This window comes from Oncorhynchus mykiss, chromosome 17 (assembly GCF_013265735.2).
Source record: "Oncorhynchus mykiss isolate Arlee chromosome 17, USDA_OmykA_1.1, whole genome shotgun sequence".
Taxonomy (NCBI): Eukaryota; Metazoa; Chordata; class Actinopteri; order Salmoniformes; family Salmonidae; genus Oncorhynchus; species Oncorhynchus mykiss.
Genome location: NC_048581.1, coordinates 74,955 through 95,000, shown reverse-complemented (window position 1 = coordinate 95,000; position 20,046 = coordinate 74,955). Strand labels below are relative to the sequence as shown.

At 38.6% G+C, this 20,046-nt stretch overlaps 1 protein-coding gene across 7 annotated transcripts in view; it reads right to left on the bottom strand.

The window, feature by feature from the left end:
* LOC110518978 (cdc42-interacting protein 4 homolog) overlaps positions 1 to 20,046 on the bottom strand; it is a 51,768-nt gene that overhangs the window by 21,845 nt on the left and 9,877 nt on the right. For all 7 annotated transcript variants that reach the window (XM_036948459.1, XM_036948454.1, XM_036948455.1 and 4 more), the window contains 3 exons: positions 19,174 to 19,321; positions 18,995 to 19,057; positions 1,341 to 1,445 (listed from right to left, as the gene is read on the bottom strand). In XM_036948459.1, coding sequence (XP_036804354.1) covers positions 1,341 to 1,445; positions 18,995 to 19,057; positions 19,174 to 19,321 — 316 coding nt within the window. The remainder of the gene's footprint in view (positions 1 to 1,340; positions 1,446 to 18,994; positions 19,058 to 19,173; positions 19,322 to 20,046) is intronic.

Genomic DNA, 20,046 nt, shown 5'->3' with positions numbered 1-20,046 from the left:
CCTGGACACACCTGTATTAACTGGTATATAGGGTCGTATGCTGCTTCACCTGGACACACCTGTATTAACTGGTATATAGGTACGTATGCTGCTTCACCTGGACACACCTGTATTAACTTGTATATAGGTACGTATGCTGCTTCACCTGGACACACCTGTATTAACTGGTATACAGGTACGTATGCTGCTTCACCTGGACACACCTGTATTAACTGGTATACAGGTACGTATGCTGCTTCACCTGGACACACACCTGTATTAACTGGTATATAGGTACGTATGCTGCTTCACCTGGACACACCTGTATTAACTGGTATATAGGTACGTATGCTGCTTCACCTGGACACACACCTGTATTAACTGGTATATAGGTACGTATGCTGCTTCACCTGGACACACCTGTATTAACTGGTATACAGGTACGTATGCTGCTTCACCTGGACACACACCTGTATTAACTGGTATATAGGTACGTATGCTGCTTCACCTGGGGACACACACCTGTATTAACTGGTATATAGGTACGTATGCTGCTTCACCTGGACACACCTGTATTAACTGGTATACAGGTACGTATGCTGCTTCACCTGGACACACACCTGTATTAACTGGTATACAGGTACGTATGCTGCTTCACCTGGACACACCTGTATTAACTGGTATACAGGTACGTATGCTGCTTCACCTGGACACACCTGTATTAACTGGTATACAGGTACGTATGCTGCTTCACCTGGACACACACCTGTATTAACTGGTATACAGGTACGTATGCTGCTTCACCTGGACACACCTGTATTAACTGGTATACAGGTACGTATGCTGCTTCACCTGGACACACCTGTATTAACTGGTATATAGGTACGTATGCTGCTTCACCTGGACACACACACACCTGTATTAACTGGTATATAGGTACGTATGCTGCTTCACCTGGACACACCTGTATTAACTGGTATATAGGTACGTATGCTGCTTCACCTGGACACACCTGTATTAACTGGTATATAGGTACGTATGCTGCTTCACCTGGGGACACACACCTGTATTAACTGGTATATAGGTACGTATGCTGCTTCACCTGGACACACCTGTATTAACTGGTATATAGGTACGTATGCTGCTTCACCTGGACACACCTATATTAACTGGTATATAGGAACGTATGCTGCTTCACCTGGACACACCTGTATTAACTGGTATACAGGTACGTATGCTGCTTCACCTGGACACACCTGTATTAACTGGTATATAGGTACGTATGCTGCTTCACCTGGACACACCTGTATTAACTGGTATACAGGGACGTGGTGTGAACGTTAATCTGTGTGAGTGTGTACCTTCTCAACATCTGCTTTCATAGCGTTTGTGTCGTTCTCAATTTTCTCCGCTTGTTGTGTGGCTTTCTCTGCCTCTCCCCACTCCTTGGCAAAACGCCTCTTAGTCTGCACACACACACACACACACACACACACACATATACACACACACACACACATACACAAACACACACACACACACACACACAGAGAGACACACACACAATACTTGGTTTAGTGAGGGTTATAGGTGATCATCAACTGGATTCAGCCACGGGACGATTACTTCCTGAGCAGATGGACGTTCAGAGGGCCATAACATATTTACAAATCATTTGTAGACTGCAAATTGACTAAAACAATCATTTCAAATCTTGCTTACATTTATATACGATCCTGTCTCTCTACTAGCAGTGGGAATACTGGGGAACACATTTATATATGATCCTGTCTCTCTATTAGGAGTGGGAATACTGGGGAACACATTTATATATGATCCTGTCTCTCTATTAGGAGTGGGAATACTGGGGAATACATTTATATATTATCCTGTCTCTCTATTAGGAGTGGGAATACTAGAGAACACATTTATATATGATCCTGTCTCTCTATTAGGAGTGGGAATACTGGGGAACACATTTATATATGATCCTGTCTCTCTATTAGGAGTGGGAACACATTTATATATGATCCTGTCTCTCTATTAGGAGTGGGAATACTGGGGAACACATTTATATATGATCCTGTCTCTCTATTAGGAGTGGGAATACTGGAGAACACATTTATATATGATCCTGTCTCTCTATTAGGAGTGGGAACACATTTATATATGATCCTGTCTCTCTATTAGGAGTGGGAATACTGGGGAACACATTTATATATGATCCTGTCTCTCTATTAGGAGTGGGAACACATTTATATATGATCCTGTCTCTCTATTAGGAGTGGGAATACTGGGGAACACATTTATATATGATCCTGTCTCTCTATTAGGAGTGGGAATACTGGAGAACACATTTATATATGATCCTGTCTCTCTATTAGGAGTGGGAACACTGGGGAACACATTTATATATGATCCTGTCTCTGTATTAGGAGTGGGAATACATTTATATATGATCCTGTCTCTCTATTAGGAGTGGGAATACTGGGGAACACATTTATATATGATCCTGTCTCTCTATTAGGAGTGGGAATACTGGAGAACACATTTATATATGATCCTGTCTCTCTATTAGGAGTGGGAATACTGGGGAATACATTTATATATGATCCTGTCTCTCTATTAGGAGTGGGAATACTGGGGAACACATTTATATATGATCCTGTCTCTCTATTAGGAGTGGGAATACATTTATATATGATCCTGTCTCTCTATTAGGAGTGGGAATACTGGAGAACACATTTATATATGATCCTGTCTCTGTATTAGGAGTGGGAACACATTTATATATGATCCTGTCTCTCTATTAGGAGTGGGAATACTGGGGAACACATTTATATATGATCCTGTCTCTGTATTAGGAGTGGGAATACTGGGGAACACATTTATATATGATCCTGTCTCTGTATTAGGAGTGGGAATACATTTATATATGATCCTGTCTCTGTATTAGGAGTGGGAACACATTTATATATGATCCTGTCTCTCTATTAGGAGTGGGAATACTGGGGAACACATTTATATATGATCCTGTCTCTGTATTAGGAGTGGGAACACATTTATATATGATCCTGTCTCTCTATTAGGAGTGGGAATACTGGGGAACACATTTATATATGATCCTGTCTCTGTATTAGGAGTGGGAATACTGGGGAACACATTTATATATGATCCTGTCTCTGTATTAGGAGTGGGAATACATTTATATATGATCCTGTCTCTGTATTAGGAGTGGGAATACTGGGGAACACATTTATATATGATCCTGTCTCTGTATTAGGAGTGGGAATACTGGAGAACACATTTATATATGATCCTGTCTCTCTATTAGGAGTGGGAACACATTTATATATGATCCTGTCTCTCTATTAGGAGTGGGAACACATTTATATATGATCCTGTCTCTCTATTAGGAGTGGGAATACTGGGGAACACATTTATATATGATCCTCTCTCTATTAGGAGTGGGAATACTGGGGAACACATTTATATATGATCCTGTCTCTCTATTAGGAGTGGGAATACTGGGGAACACATTTATATATGATCCTGTCTCTCTATTAGGAGTGGGAACACATTTATATATGATCCTGTCTCTCTATTAGGAGTGGGAATACATTATATACGATCCTGTCTCTCTATTAGGAGTGGGAACACATTTATATATGATCCTGTCTCTCTATTAGGAGTGGGAATACTGGAGAACACATTTATATATGATCCTGTCTCTGTATTAGGAGTGGGAACACATTTATATATGATCCTGTCTCTCTATTAGGAGTGGGAATACTGGGGAATACATTTATATATGATCCTGTCTCTCTATTAGGAGTGGGAACACATTTATATATGATCCTGTCTCTCTATTAGGAGTGGGAACACATTTATATATGATCCTGTCTCTCTATTAGGAGTGGGAATACTGGGGAACACATTTATATATGATCCTGTCTCTGTATTAGGAGTGGGAATACTGGGGAATACATTATATACGATCCTGTCTCTCTATTAGGAGTGGGAACACATTTATATATGATCCTGTCTCTCTATTAGGAGTGGGAATACTGGGGAATACATTATATACGATCCTGTCTCTCTATTAGGAGTGGGAACACATTTATATATGATCCTGTCTCTCTATTAGGAGTGGGAATACTGGGGAATACATTTATATATGATCCTGTCTCTCTATTAGGAGTGGGAATACTGGAGAACACATTTATATATGATCCTGTCTCTGTATTAGGAGTGGGAACACATTTATATATTATCCTGTCTCTCTATTAGGAGTGGGAACACATTTATATATGATCCTGTCTCTCTATTAGGAGTGGGAATACTGGGGAACACATTTATATATGATCCTGTCTCTGTATTAGGAGTGGGAATACTGGGGAACACATTTATATATGATCCTGTCTCTCTATTAGGAGTGGGAATACTGGGGAATACATTTATATATGATCCTGTCTCTCTATTAGGAGTGGGAACACATTTATATATGATCCTGTCTCTCTATTAGGAGTGGGAACACATTTATATATGATCCTGTCTCTCTATTAGGAGTGGGAACACATTTATATATGATCCTGTCTCTCTATTAGGAGTGGGAATACTGGGGAACACATTTATATATGATCCTGTCTCTCTATTAGGAGTGGGAATACATTTATATATGATCCTGTCTCTCTATTAGGAGTGGGAATACTGGGGAACACATTTATATATGATCCTGTCTCTGTATTAGGAGTGGGAACACTGGGGAACACATTATATACGATCCTGTCTCTCTATTAGGAGTGGGAATACTGGGGAACACATTTATATATGATCCTGTCTCTCTATTAGGAGTGGGAATACATGTATATATGATCCTGTCTCTCTATTAGGAGTGGGAATACTGGGGAACACATTTATATATGATCCTGTCTCTCTATTAGGAGTGGGAATACTGGGGAACACATTTATATATGATCCTGTCTCTGTATTAGGAGTGGGAATACTGGGGAACACATTTATATATGATCCTGTCTCTCTATTAGGAGTGGGAATACTGGGGAACACATTTATATATGATCCTGTCTCTCTATTAGGAGTGGGAATACTGGGGAACACATTTATATATGATCCTGTCTCTCTATTAGGAGTGGGAATACATTATATATGATCCTGTCTCTCTATTAGGAGTGGGAACACATTTATATATGATCCTGTCTCTCTATTAGGAGTGGGAATACATTATATATGATCCTGTCTCTCTATTAGGAGTGGGAACACATTTATATATGATCCTGTCTCTCTATTAGGAGTGGGAATACATTTATATATGATCCTGTCTCTCTATTAGGAGTGGGAATACTGGGAAACACATTTATATATGATCCTGTCTCTCTATTAGGAGTGGGAACACATTTATATATGATCCTGTCTCTGTATTAGGAGTGGGAATACTGGGGAACACATTTATATATGATCCTGTCTCTCTATTAGGAGTGGGAACACATTTATATATTATCCTGTCTCTCTATTAGGAGTGGGAATACTGGGGAACACATTTATATATGATCCTGTCTCTCTATTAGGAGTGGGAATACTGGAGAACACATTTATATATGATCCTGTCTCTCTATTAGGAGTGGGAATACTGGGAAACACATTTATATATGATCCTGTCTCTCTACTAGGAGTGGGAATACTGGGGAACACATTTATATATGATCCTGTCTCTCTATTAGGAGTGGGAATACTGGAGAACACATTTATATATGATCCTGTCTCTCTATTAGGAGTGGGAATACTGGGGAATACATTTATATATGATCCTGTCTCTCTATTAGGAGTGGGAATACTGGGGAACACATTTATTTATGATCCTGTCTCTCTATTAGGAGTGGGAATACTGGGGAACACATTTATATATGATCCTGTCTCTCTATTAGGAGTGGGAATACTGGAGAACACATTTATATATGATCCTGTCTCTCTATTAGGAGTGGGAATACTGGGGAACACATTTATATATGATCCTGTCTCTCTATTAGGAGTGAGAATACATTTATATATGATCCTGTCTCTCTATTAGGAGTGGGAATACTGGGGAACACATTTATATATGATCCTGTCTCTCTATTAGGAGTGGGAATACTGGGGAACACATTTATATATGATCCTGTCTCTCTATTAGGAGTGAGAATACATTTATATATGATCCTCTCTCTATTAGGAGTGGGAACACTGGGGAATACATTTATATATGATCCTGTCTCTCTATTAGGAGTGGGAATACTGGGGAACACATTTATATATGATCCTGTCTCTATTAGGAGTGGGAATACTGGAGAACACATTTATATATGATCCTGTCTCTGTATTAGGAGTGGGAACACATTTATATATGATCCTGTCTCTCTATTAGGAGTGGGAATACTGGGGAACACATTTATATATGATCCTGTCTCTCTATTAGGAGTGGGAATACTGGAGAACACATTTATATATGATCCTGTCTCTCTATTAGGAGTGAGAACACATTTATATATGATCCTGTCTCTCTATTAGGAGTGGGAATACTGGGGAATACATATATATATGATCCTGTCTCTCTATTAGGAGTGGGAATACTGGGGAACACATTATATACGATCCTGTCTCTCTATTAGGAGTGGGAATACTGGGGAACACATTATATACGATCCTGTCTCTCTATTAGGAGTGGGAATACTGGAGAACACATTTATATATGATCCTGTCTCTCTATTAGGAGTGGGAATACTGGGGAACACATTTATATATGATCCTGTCTCTCTATTAGGAGTGGGAACACATTTATATATTATCCTGTCTCTCTATTAGGAGTGGGAATACTGGGGAACACATTTATATATGATCCTGTCTCTCTATTAGGAGTGGGAATACTGGAGAACACATTTATATATGATCCTGTCTCTCTATTAGGAGTGGGAATACTGGGAAACACATTTATATATGATCCTGTCTCTCTACTAGGAGTGGGAATACTGGGGAACACATTTATATATGATCCTGTCTCTCTATTAGGAGTGGGAATACTGGAGAACACATTTATATATGATCCTGTCTCTCTATTAGGAGTGGGAATACTGGGGAATACATTTATATATGATCCTGTCTCTCTATTAGGAGTGGGAATACTGGGGAACACATTTATATATGATCCTGTCTCTCTATTAGGAGTGGGAATACTGGGGAACACATTTATATATGATCCTGTCTCTCTATTAGGAGTGGGAATACTGGAGAACACATTTATATATGATCCTGTCTCTCTATTAGGAGTGGGAATACTGGGGAACACATTTATATATGATCCTGTCTCTCTATTAGGAGTGAGAATACATTTATATATGATCCTGTCTCTCTATTAGGAGTGGGAATACTGGGGAACACATTTATATATGATCCTGTCTCTCTATTAGGAGTGGGAATACTGGGGAACACATTTATATATGATCCTGTCTCTCTATTAGGAGTGAGAATACATTTATATATGATCCTCTCTCTATTAGGAGTGGGAACACTGGGGAATACATTTATATATGATCCTGTCTCTCTATTAGGAGTGGGAATACTGGGGAACACATTTATATATGATCCTGTCTCTATTAGGAGTGGGAATACTGGAGAACACATTTATATATGATCCTGTCTCTGTATTAGGAGTGGGAACACATTTATATATGATCCTGTCTCTCTATTAGGAGTGGGAATACTGGGGAACACATTTATATATGATCCTGTCTCTCTATTAGGAGTGGGAATACTGGAGAACACATTTATATATGATCCTGTCTCTCTATTAGGAGTGAGAACACATTTATATATGATCCTGTCTCTCTATTAGGAGTGAGAATACTGGGGAATACATATATATATGATCCTGTCTCTCTATTAGGAGTGGGAATACTGGGGAACACATTATATACGATCCTGTCTCTCTATTAGGAGTGGGAATACTGGGGAACACATTATATACGATCCTGTCTCTCTATTAGGAGTGGGAATACTGGAGAACACATTTATATATGATCCTGTCTCTCTATTAGGAGTGGGAATACTGGGGAACACATTTATATATGATCCTGTCTCTCTATTAGGAGTGAGAATACATTTATATATGATCCTGTCTCTCTATTAGGAGTGGGAATACTGGGGAACACATTTATATATGATCCTGTCTCTCTATTAGGAGTGGGAATACTGGGGAACACATTTATATATGATCCTGTCTCTCTATTAGGAGTGAGAATACATTTATATATGATCCTCTCTCTATTAGGAGTGGGAACACTGGGGAATACATTTATATATGATCCTGTCTCTCTATTAGGAGTGGGAATACTGGGGAACACATTTATATATGATCCTGTCTCTCTATTAGGAGTGGGAATACTGGAGAACACATTTATATATGATCCTGTCTCTGTATTAGGAGTGGGAACACATTTATATATGATCCTGTCTCTCTATTAGGAGTGGGAATACTGGAGAACACATTTATATATGATCCTGTCTCTCTATTAGGAGTGAGAACACATTTATATATGATCCTGTCTCTCTATTAGGAGTGGGAATACTGGGGAATACATTTATATATGATCCTGTCTCTCTATTAGGAGTGGGAACACATTTATATATGATCCTGTCTCTCTATTAGGAGTGGGAATACTGGGGAATACATTTATATATTATCCTGTCTCTCTATTAGGAGTGGGAACACATTTATATATGATCCTGTCTCTCTATTAGGAGTGGGAATACTGGGGAACACATTTATATATTATCCTGTCTCTCTACTAGGAGTGGGAATACATTTATATATGATCCTGTCTCTCTATTAGGAGTGGGAATACTGGGGAACACATTTATATATGATCCTGTCTCTCTATTAGGAGTGGGAACACATTTATATATTATCCTGTCTCTCTACTAGGAGTGGGAATACATTTATATATGATCCTGTCTCTCTATTAGGAGTGGGAATACTGGGGAACACATTTATATATGATCCTGTCTCTCTATTAGGAGTGGGAATACTGGGGAACACATTTATATATGATCCTGTCTCTGTATTAGGAGTGGGAATACTGGAGAACACATTTATATATGATCCTGTCTCTCTATTAGGAGTGGGAATACTGGAGAACACATTTATATATGATCCTGTCTCTCTATTAGGAGTGGGAATACTGGGGAACACATTTATATATGATCCTCTCTCTATTAGGAGTGGGAACACATTTATATATGATCCTGTCTCTGTATTAGGAGTGGGAATACTGGGGAACACATTTATATATGATCCTGTCTCTCTATTAGGAGTGGGAATACTGGAGAACACATTTATATATGATCCTGTCTCTCTATTAGGAGTGGGAATACTGGGGAACACATTTATATATGATCCTGTCTCTCTATTAGGAGTGGGAATACATTATATATGATCCTGTCTCTCTATTAGGAGTGGGAATACTGGGGAACACATTTATATATGATCCTGTCTCTCTATTAGGAGTGGGAACACATTTATATATGATCCTGTCTCTCTATTAGGAGTGGGAATACTGGGGAATACATTATATACGATCCTGTCTCTCTATTAGGAGTGGGAACACATTTATATATGATCCTGTCTCTCTATTAGGAGTGGGAATACTGGGGAATACATTTATATATGATCCTGTCTCTCTATTAGGAGTGGGAATACTGGAGAACACATTTATATATGATCCTGTCTCTGTATTAGGAGTGGGAACACATTTATATATTATCCTGTCTCTCTATTAGGAGTGGGAACACATTTATATATGATCCTGTCTCTCTATTAGGAGTGGGAATACTGGGGAACACATTTATATATGATCCTGTCTCTGTATTAGGAGTGGGAATACTGGGGAACACATTTATATATGATCCTGTCTCTCTATTAGGAGTGGGAATACTGGGGAATACATTTATATATGATCCTGTCTCTCTATTAGGAGTGGGAACACATTTATATATGATCCTGTCTCTCTATTAGGAGTGGGAACACATTTATATATGATCCTGTCTCTCTATTAGGAGTGGGAACACATTTATATATGATCCTGTCTCTCTATTAGGAGTGGGAATACTGGGGAACACATTTATATATGATCCTGTCTCTCTATTAGGAGTGGGAATACATTTATATATGATCCTGTCTCTCTATTAGGAGTGGGAATACTGGGGAACACATTTATATATGATCCTGTCTCTGTATTAGGAGTGGGAACACTGGGGAACACATTATATACGATCCTGTCTCTCTATTAGGAGTGGGAATACTGGGGAACACATTTATATATGATCCTGTCTCTCTATTAGGAGTGGGAATACATGTATATATGATCCTGTCTCTCTATTAGGAGTGGGAATACTGGGGAACACATTTATATATGATCCTGTCTCTCTATTAGGAGTGGGAATACTGGGGAACACATTTATATATGATCCTGTCTCTGTATTAGGAGTGGGAATACTGGGGAACACATTTATATATGATCCTGTCTCTCTATTAGGAGTGGGAATACTGGGGAACACATTTATATATGATCCTGTCTCTCTATTAGGAGTGGGAATACTGGGGAACACATTTATATATGATCCTGTCTCTCTATTAGGAGTGGGAATACATTATATATGATCCTGTCTCTCTATTAGGAGTGGGAACACATTTATATATGATCCTGTCTCTCTATTAGGAGTGGGAATACATTATATATGATCCTGTCTCTCTATTAGGAGTGGGAACACATTTATATATGATCCTGTCTCTCTATTAGGAGTGGGAATACATTTATATATGATCCTGTCTCTCTATTAGGAGTGGGAATACTGGGAAACACATTTATATATGATCCTGTCTCTCTATTAGGAGTGGGAACACATTTATATATGATCCTGTCTCTGTATTAGGAGTGGGAATACTGGGGAACACATTTATATATGATCCTGTCTCTCTATTAGGAGTGGGAACACATTTATATATTATCCTGTCTCTCTATTAGGAGTGGGAATACTGGGGAACACATTTATATATGATCCTGTCTCTCTATTAGGAGTGGGAATACTGGAGAACACATTTATATATGATCCTGTCTCTCTATTAGGAGTGGGAATACTGGGAAACACATTTATATATGATCCTGTCTCTCTACTAGGAGTGGGAATACTGGGGAACACATTTATATATGATCCTGTCTCTCTATTAGGAGTGGGAATACTGGAGAACACATTTATATATGATCCTGTCTCTCTATTAGGAGTGGGAATACTGGGGAATACATTTATATATGATCCTGTCTCTCTATTAGGAGTGGGAATACTGGGGAACACATTTATTTATGATCCTGTCTCTCTATTAGGAGTGGGAATACTGGGGAACACATTTATATATGATCCTGTCTCTCTATTAGGAGTGGGAATACTGGAGAACACATTTATATATGATCCTGTCTCTCTATTAGGAGTGGGAATACTGGGGAACACATTTATATATGATCCTGTCTCTCTATTAGGAGTGAGAATACATTTATATATGATCCTGTCTCTCTATTAGGAGTGGGAATACTGGGGAACACATTTATATATGATCCTGTCTCTCTATTAGGAGTGGGAATACTGGGGAACACATTTATATATGATCCTGTCTCTCTATTAGGAGTGAGAATACATTTATATATGATCCTCTCTCTATTAGGAGTGGGAACACTGGGGAATACATTTATATATGATCCTGTCTCTCTATTAGGAGTGGGAATACTGGGGAACACATTTATATATGATCCTGTCTCTATTAGGAGTGGGAATACTGGAGAACACATTTATATATGATCCTGTCTCTGTATTAGGAGTGGGAACACATTTATATATGATCCTGTCTCTCTATTAGGAGTGGGAATACTGGGGAACACATTTATATATGATCCTGTCTCTCTATTAGGAGTGGGAATACTGGAGAACACATTTATATATGATCCTGTCTCTCTATTAGGAGTGAGAACACATTTATATATGATCCTGTCTCTCTATTAGGAGTGGGAATACTGGGGAATACATATATATATGATCCTGTCTCTCTATTAGGAGTGGGAATACTGGGGAACACATTATATACGATCCTGTCTCTCTATTAGGAGTGGGAATACTGGGGAACACATTATATACGATCCTGTCTCTCTATTAGGAGTGGGAATACTGGAGAACACATTTATATATGATCCTGTCTCTCTATTAGGAGTGGGAATACTGGGGAACACATTTATATATGATCCTGTCTCTCTATTAGGAGTGGGAACACATTTATATATTATCCTGTCTCTCTATTAGGAGTGGGAATACTGGGGAACACATTTATATATGATCCTGTCTCTCTATTAGGAGTGGGAATACTGGAGAACACATTTATATATGATCCTGTCTCTCTATTAGGAGTGGGAATACTGGGAAACACATTTATATATGATCCTGTCTCTCTACTAGGAGTGGGAATACTGGGGAACACATTTATATATGATCCTGTCTCTCTATTAGGAGTGGGAATACTGGAGAACACATTTATATATGATCCTGTCTCTCTATTAGGAGTGGGAATACTGGGGAATACATTTATATATGATCCTGTCTCTCTATTAGGAGTGGGAATACTGGGGAACACATTTATATATGATCCTGTCTCTCTATTAGGAGTGGGAATACTGGGGAACACATTTATATATGATCCTGTCTCTCTATTAGGAGTGGGAATACTGGAGAACACATTTATATATGATCCTGTCTCTCTATTAGGAGTGGGAATACTGGGGAACACATTTATATATGATCCTGTCTCTCTATTAGGAGTGAGAATACATTTATATATGATCCTGTCTCTCTATTAGGAGTGGGAATACTGGGGAACACATTTATATATGATCCTGTCTCTCTATTAGGAGTGGGAATACTGGGGAACACATTTATATATGATCCTGTCTCTCTATTAGGAGTGAGAATACATTTATATATGATCCTCTCTCTATTAGGAGTGGGAACACTGGGGAATACATTTATATATGATCCTGTCTCTCTATTAGGAGTGGGAATACTGGGGAACACATTTATATATGATCCTGTCTCTATTAGGAGTGGGAATACTGGAGAACACATTTATATATGATCCTGTCTCTGTATTAGGAGTGGGAACACATTTATATATGATCCTGTCTCTCTATTAGGAGTGGGAATACTGGGGAACACATTTATATATGATCCTGTCTCTCTATTAGGAGTGGGAATACTGGAGAACACATTTATATATGATCCTGTCTCTCTATTAGGAGTGAGAACACATTTATATATGATCCTGTCTCTCTATTAGGAGTGAGAATACTGGGGAATACATATATATATGATCCTGTCTCTCTATTAGGAGTGGGAATACTGGGGAACACATTATATACGATCCTGTCTCTCTATTAGGAGTGGGAATACTGGGGAACACATTATATACGATCCTGTCTCTCTATTAGGAGTGGGAATACTGGAGAACACATTTATATATGATCCTGTCTCTCTATTAGGAGTGGGAATACTGGGGAACACATTTATATATGATCCTGTCTCTCTATTAGGAGTGAGAACACATTTATATATGATCCTGTCTCTCTATTAGGAGTGAGAATACATTTATATATGATCCTGTCTCTCTATTAGGAGTGGGAATACTGGGGAACACATTTATATATGATCCTGTCTCTCTATTAGGAGTGGGAATACTGGGGAACACATTTATATATGATCCTGTCTCTCTATTAGGAGTGAGAATACATTTATATATGATCCTCTCTCTATTAGGAGTGGGAACACTGGGGAATACATTTATATATGATCCTGTCTCTCTATTAGGAGTGGGAATACTGGGGAACACATTTATATATGATCCTGTCTCTCTATTAGGAGTGGGAATACTGGAGAACACATTTATATATGATCCTGTCTCTGTATTAGGAGTGGGAACACATTTATATATGATCCTGTCTCTCTATTAGGAGTGGGAATACTGGAGAACACATTTATATATGATCCTGTCTCTCTATTAGGAGTGAGAACACATTTATATATGATCCTGTCTCTCTATTAGGAGTGGGAATACTGGGGAATACATTTATATATGATCCTGTCTCTCTATTAGGAGTGGGAACACATTTATATATGATCCTGTCTCTCTATTAGGAGTGGGAATACTGGGGAATACATTTATATATTATCCTGTCTCTCTATTAGGAGTGGGAACACATTTATATATGATCCTGTCTCTCTATTAGGAGTGGGAATACTGGGGAACACATTTATATATTATCCTGTCTCTCTACTAGGAGTGGGAATACATTTATATATGATCCTGTCTCTCTATTAGGAGTGGGAATACTGGGGAACACATTTATATATGATCCTGTCTCTCTATTAGGAGTGGGAACACATTTATATATTATCCTGTCTCTCTACTAGGAGTGGGAATACATTTATATATGATCCTGTCTCTCTATTAGGAGTGGGAATACTGGGGAACACATTTATATATGATCCTGTCTCTCTATTAGGAGTGGGAATACTGGGGAACACATTTATATATGATCCTGTCTCTGTATTAGGAGTGGGAATACTGGAGAACACATTTATATATGATCCTGTCTCTCTATTAGGAGTGGGAATACTGGAGAACACATTTATATATGATCCTGTCTCTCTATTAGGAGTGGGAATACTGGGGAACACATTTATATATGATCCTCTCTCTATTAGGAGTGGGAACACATTTATATATGATCCTGTCTCTGTATTAGGAGTGGGAATACTGGGGAACACATTTATATATGATCCTGTCTCTCTATTAGGAGTGGGAATACTGGAGAACACATTTATATATGATCCTGTCTCTCTATTAGGAGTGGGAATACTGGGGAACACATTTATATATGATCCTGTCTCTCTATTAGGAGTGGGAATACATTATATATGATCCTGTCTCTCTATTAGGAGTGGGAATACTGGGGAACACATTTATATATGATCCTGTCTCTCTATTAGGAGTGGGAACACATTTATATATGATCCTGTCTCTCTATTAGGAGTGGGAATACTGGGGAATACATTTATATATGATCCTGTCTCTCTATTAGGAGTGGGAATACATTATATACGATCCTGTCTCTCTATTAGGAGTGGGAACACATTTATATATGATCCTGTCTCTCTACTAGGAGTGGGAATACATTATATACGATCCTGTCTCTCTATTAGGAGTGGGAACACATTTATATATGATCCTGTCTCTCTATTAGGAGTGGGAATACTGGGGAACACATTTATATATGATCCTGTCTCTCTATTAGGAGTGGGAACACATTTATATATGATCCTGTCTCTCTATTAGGAGTGGGAATACTGGGGAATACATTTATATATGATCCTGTCTCTCTATTAGGAGTGGGAATACTGGGGAACACATTTATATATGATCCTGTCTCTCTATTAGGAGTGGGAATACTGGAGAACACATTTATATATGATCCTGTCTCTCTATTAGGAGTGGGAATACATTATATACGATCCTGTCTCTCTATTAGGAGTGGGAACACATTTATATATGATCCTGTCTCTCTATTAGGAGTGGGAATACTGGAGAACACATTTATATATGATCCTGTCTCTGTATTAGGAGTGGGAACACATTTATATATGATCCTGTCTCTCTATTAGGAGTGGGAATACTGGGGAATACATTTATATATGATCCTGTCTCTCTATTAGGAGTGGGAATACTGGAGAACACATTTATATATGATCCTGTCTCTGTATTAGGAGTGGGAACACATTTATATATTATCCTGTCTCTCTATTAGGAGTGGGAACACATTTATATATGATCCTGTCTCTCTATTAGGAGTGGGAATACTGGGGAACACATTTATATATGATCCTGTCTCTGTATTAGGAGTGGGAATACTGGGGAACACATTTATATATGATCCTGTCTCTCTATTAGGAGTGGGAATACTGGGGAATACATTTATATATGATCCTGTCTCTCTATTAGGAGTGGGAATACTGGGGAACACATTTATATATGATCCTGTCTCTCTATTAGGAGTGGGAATACTGGGGAACACATTTATATATGATCCTGTCTCTCTATTAGGAGTGGGAATACATTTATATATGATCCTGTCTCTCTATTAGGAGTGGGAATACTGGGGAACACATTTATATATGATCCTGTATCTGTATTAGGAGTGGGAATACTGGGGAACACATTATATATGATCCTGTCTCTCTATTAGGAGTGGGAACACTGGGGAACACATTATATACGATCCTGTCTCTCTATTAGGAGTGGGAATACTGGAGAACACATTTATATATGATCCTGTCTCTCTATTAGGAGTGGGAATACTGGAGAACACATTTATATATGATCCTGTCTCTCTATTAGGAGTGGGAATACTGGGGAACACATTTATATATGATCCTGTCTCTCTATTAGGAGTGGGAATACTGGGGAACACATTTATATATGATCCTGTCTCTCTATTAGGAGTGGGAATACTGGGGAACACATTTATATATGATCCTGTCTCTGTATTAGGAGTGGGAATACTGGAGAATACATTTATATATGATCCTGTCTCTCTATTAGGAGTGGGAATACTGGGGAACACATTTATATATGATCCTGTCTCTCTACTAGGAGTGGGAATACATTTATATATGATCCTGTCTCTCTATTAGGAGTGGGAATACTGGGGAACACATTTATATATGATCCTGTCTCTCTATTAGGAGTGGGAATACTGGGGAACACATTTATATATGATCCTGTCTCTCTATTAGGAGTGGGAATACTGGGGAACACATTTATATATGATCCTGTCTCTCTATTAGGAGTGGGAATACATTATATATGATCCTGTCTCTCTATTAGGAGTGGGAACACATTTATATATGATCCTGTCTCTCTATTAGGAGTGGGAATACATTATATATGATCCTGTCTCTCTATTAGGAGTGGGAACACATTTATATATGATCCTGTCTCTCTATTAGGAGTGGGAATACTGGGGAACACATTTATATACGATCCTGTCTCTCTATTAGGAGTGGGAACACATTTATATATGATCCTGTCTCTGTATTAGGAGTGGGAATACTGGGGAACACATTTATATATGATCCTGTCTCTCTATTAGGAGTGGGAATACATTTATATATGATCCTGTCTCTCTATTAGGAGTGGGAATACTGGGGAACACATTTATATATGATCCTGTCTCTCTATTAGGAGTGGGAATACTGGGGAACACATTTATATATGATCCTGTCTCTCTATTAGGAGTGGGAATACTGGAGAACACATTTATATATGATCCTGTCTCTCTATTAGGAGTGGGAATACTGGGGAACACATTTATATATGATCCTGTCTCTCTATTAGGAGTGGGAACACATTTATATATGATCCTGTCTCTCTATTAGGAGTGGGAATACTGGGGAACACATTTATATATGATCCTGTCTCTCTATTAGGAGTGGGAAGACATTTATATATGATCCTGTCTCTCTATTAGGAGTGGGAATACTGGGGAACACATTTATATATGATCCTGTCTCTATTAGGAGTGGGAATACTGGGGAACACATTTATATATGATCCTGTCTCTCTATTAGGAGTGGGAATACTGGAGAACACATTTATATATGATCCTGTCTCTCTATTAGGAGTGGGAATACTGGAGAACACATTTATATATGATCCTGTCTCTCTATTAGGAGTGGGAATACTGGAGAACACATTTATATATGATCCTGTCTCTCTATTAGGAGTGGGAATACTGGGGAACACATTTATATATGATCCTGTCTCTCTACTAGGAGTGGGAACACTGGGGAACACATTTATATATGATCCTGTCTCTGTATTAGGAGTGGGAATACATTTATATATGATCCTGTCTCTCTATTAGGAGTGGGAATACTGGAGAACACATTTATATATGATCCTGTCTCTGTATTAGGAGTGGGAATACTGGGGAACACATTTATATATGATCCTGTCTCTCTATTAGGAGTGGGAACACATTTATATATTATCCTGTCTCTCTACTAGGAGTGGGAATACATTTATATATGATCCTGTCTCTCTATTAGGAGTGGGAATACTGGGGAACACATTTATATATGATCCTGTCTCTCTATTAGGAGTGGGAACACATTTATATATTATCCTGTCTCTCTACTAGGAGTGGGAATACATTTATATATGATCCTGTCTCTCTATTAGGAGTGGGGATACTGGGGAACACATTTATATATGATCCTGTCTCTCTATTAGGAGTGGGAATACTGGAGAACACATTTATATATGATCCTGTCTCTCTATTAGGAGTGGGAATACTGGAGAACACATTTATATATGATCCTGTCTCTCTATTAGGAGTGGGAACACATTTATATATGATCCTGTCTCTCTATTAGGAGTGGGAATACATTATATATGATCCTGTCTCTCTATTAGGAGTGGGAACACATTTATATATGATCCTGTCTCTCTATTAGGAGTGGGAATACTGGGGAACACATTTATATATGATCCTGTCTCTCTATTAGGAGTGGGAATACTGGGGAACACATTTATATATGATCCTGTCTCTCTATTAGGAGTGGGAATACTGGAGAACACATTTATATATGATCCTGTCTCTCTATTAGGAGTGGGAATACTGGGGAACACATTTACAACCATGTAAATCACTTGGAGCTGACTTCCTGGTGTTGTCGAACAATGAACATTCAACCAATTTATTTGTTTTGCTCAGAAAACTTGGGGGGTGCCAATCAAAACCACCCGCGGGCCGACGGGTGGGGAACCGTGGGTTATAGGGGTTATAACATATTCACCCTCAATCACACAGAAACTCACATTCTCTAGCTGTTTGAAACTGATCTCCAAGTTCTGTTGAGCTTTTTTGGCATCGGCCAGGTACTGGGGGAGAGAGAGAGATTAGTTAGATGACAACATCAAAGTGAGTTCAACATGTCGGTGATGTTATCTCCCACCCTCCCTCTCTCCCCCTCTCCCTCTCTCCATCTCTCTCTCACTGTTTTGCGTTCTTGTTTGAGGTCCTGAAGGTATTTGGTGAGTTCTACACAGATTCCAGTCATCATGTTCTCTGCTATCAGCTCTCTCTGGCCCGCATAGTCATTCAGCTCATTCACAATGTCCTGGAATGACTGGTGATTGGTGAACCTGCAGGTGGAGGGGCAACAAGACCGAGGGGAGAGAGAGAGATTAGTTAGATGACAACATAGCCACTCTCTAGCCACTTTAAACTATGCTACTCAATATAATGTTTACATACCCTACATTACTCATCTCATATGTATATACTGTACTCGATACCATCTACTGCATCTTGCCTATGCCGCTCTGTACCATCACTCATTCATATATCTTTATGTACATATTCTTTTTCCCTTTACACTTGTGTGTATAAGACAGTAGTTGTGGAATTGTTAGCTAGATTACTCGTTGGTTATTACTGCATAGTCGGAACTAGAAGCACAAGCATTTCGCTACACTCGCATTAACATCTGCTAACATCTGCTAACCATGTGTATGTGACAAATAACATTTGATTTGATTTGAATGTGATTGGTTCACTTCCAGGAAACAGGGGTAAAGGGTTCTATGTTATTGGTTCACTTCCAGGAAACAGAGGTAAAGGGTTGTATGTTATTGGTTCACTTCCAGGAAACAGGGGTAAAGGGTTCTATGTTATTGGTTCACTTCCAGGAAACAGAGGTAAAGGGTTGTATGTTATTGGTTCACTTCCAGGAAACAGGGGTAAAGGGTTCTATGTTATTGGTTCACTTCCAGGAAACAGAGGTAAAGGGTTGTATGTGATTGGTTCACTTCCAGGAAACAGGGGTAAAGGGTTCTATGTTATTGGTTCACTTCCAGGAAACAGGGGT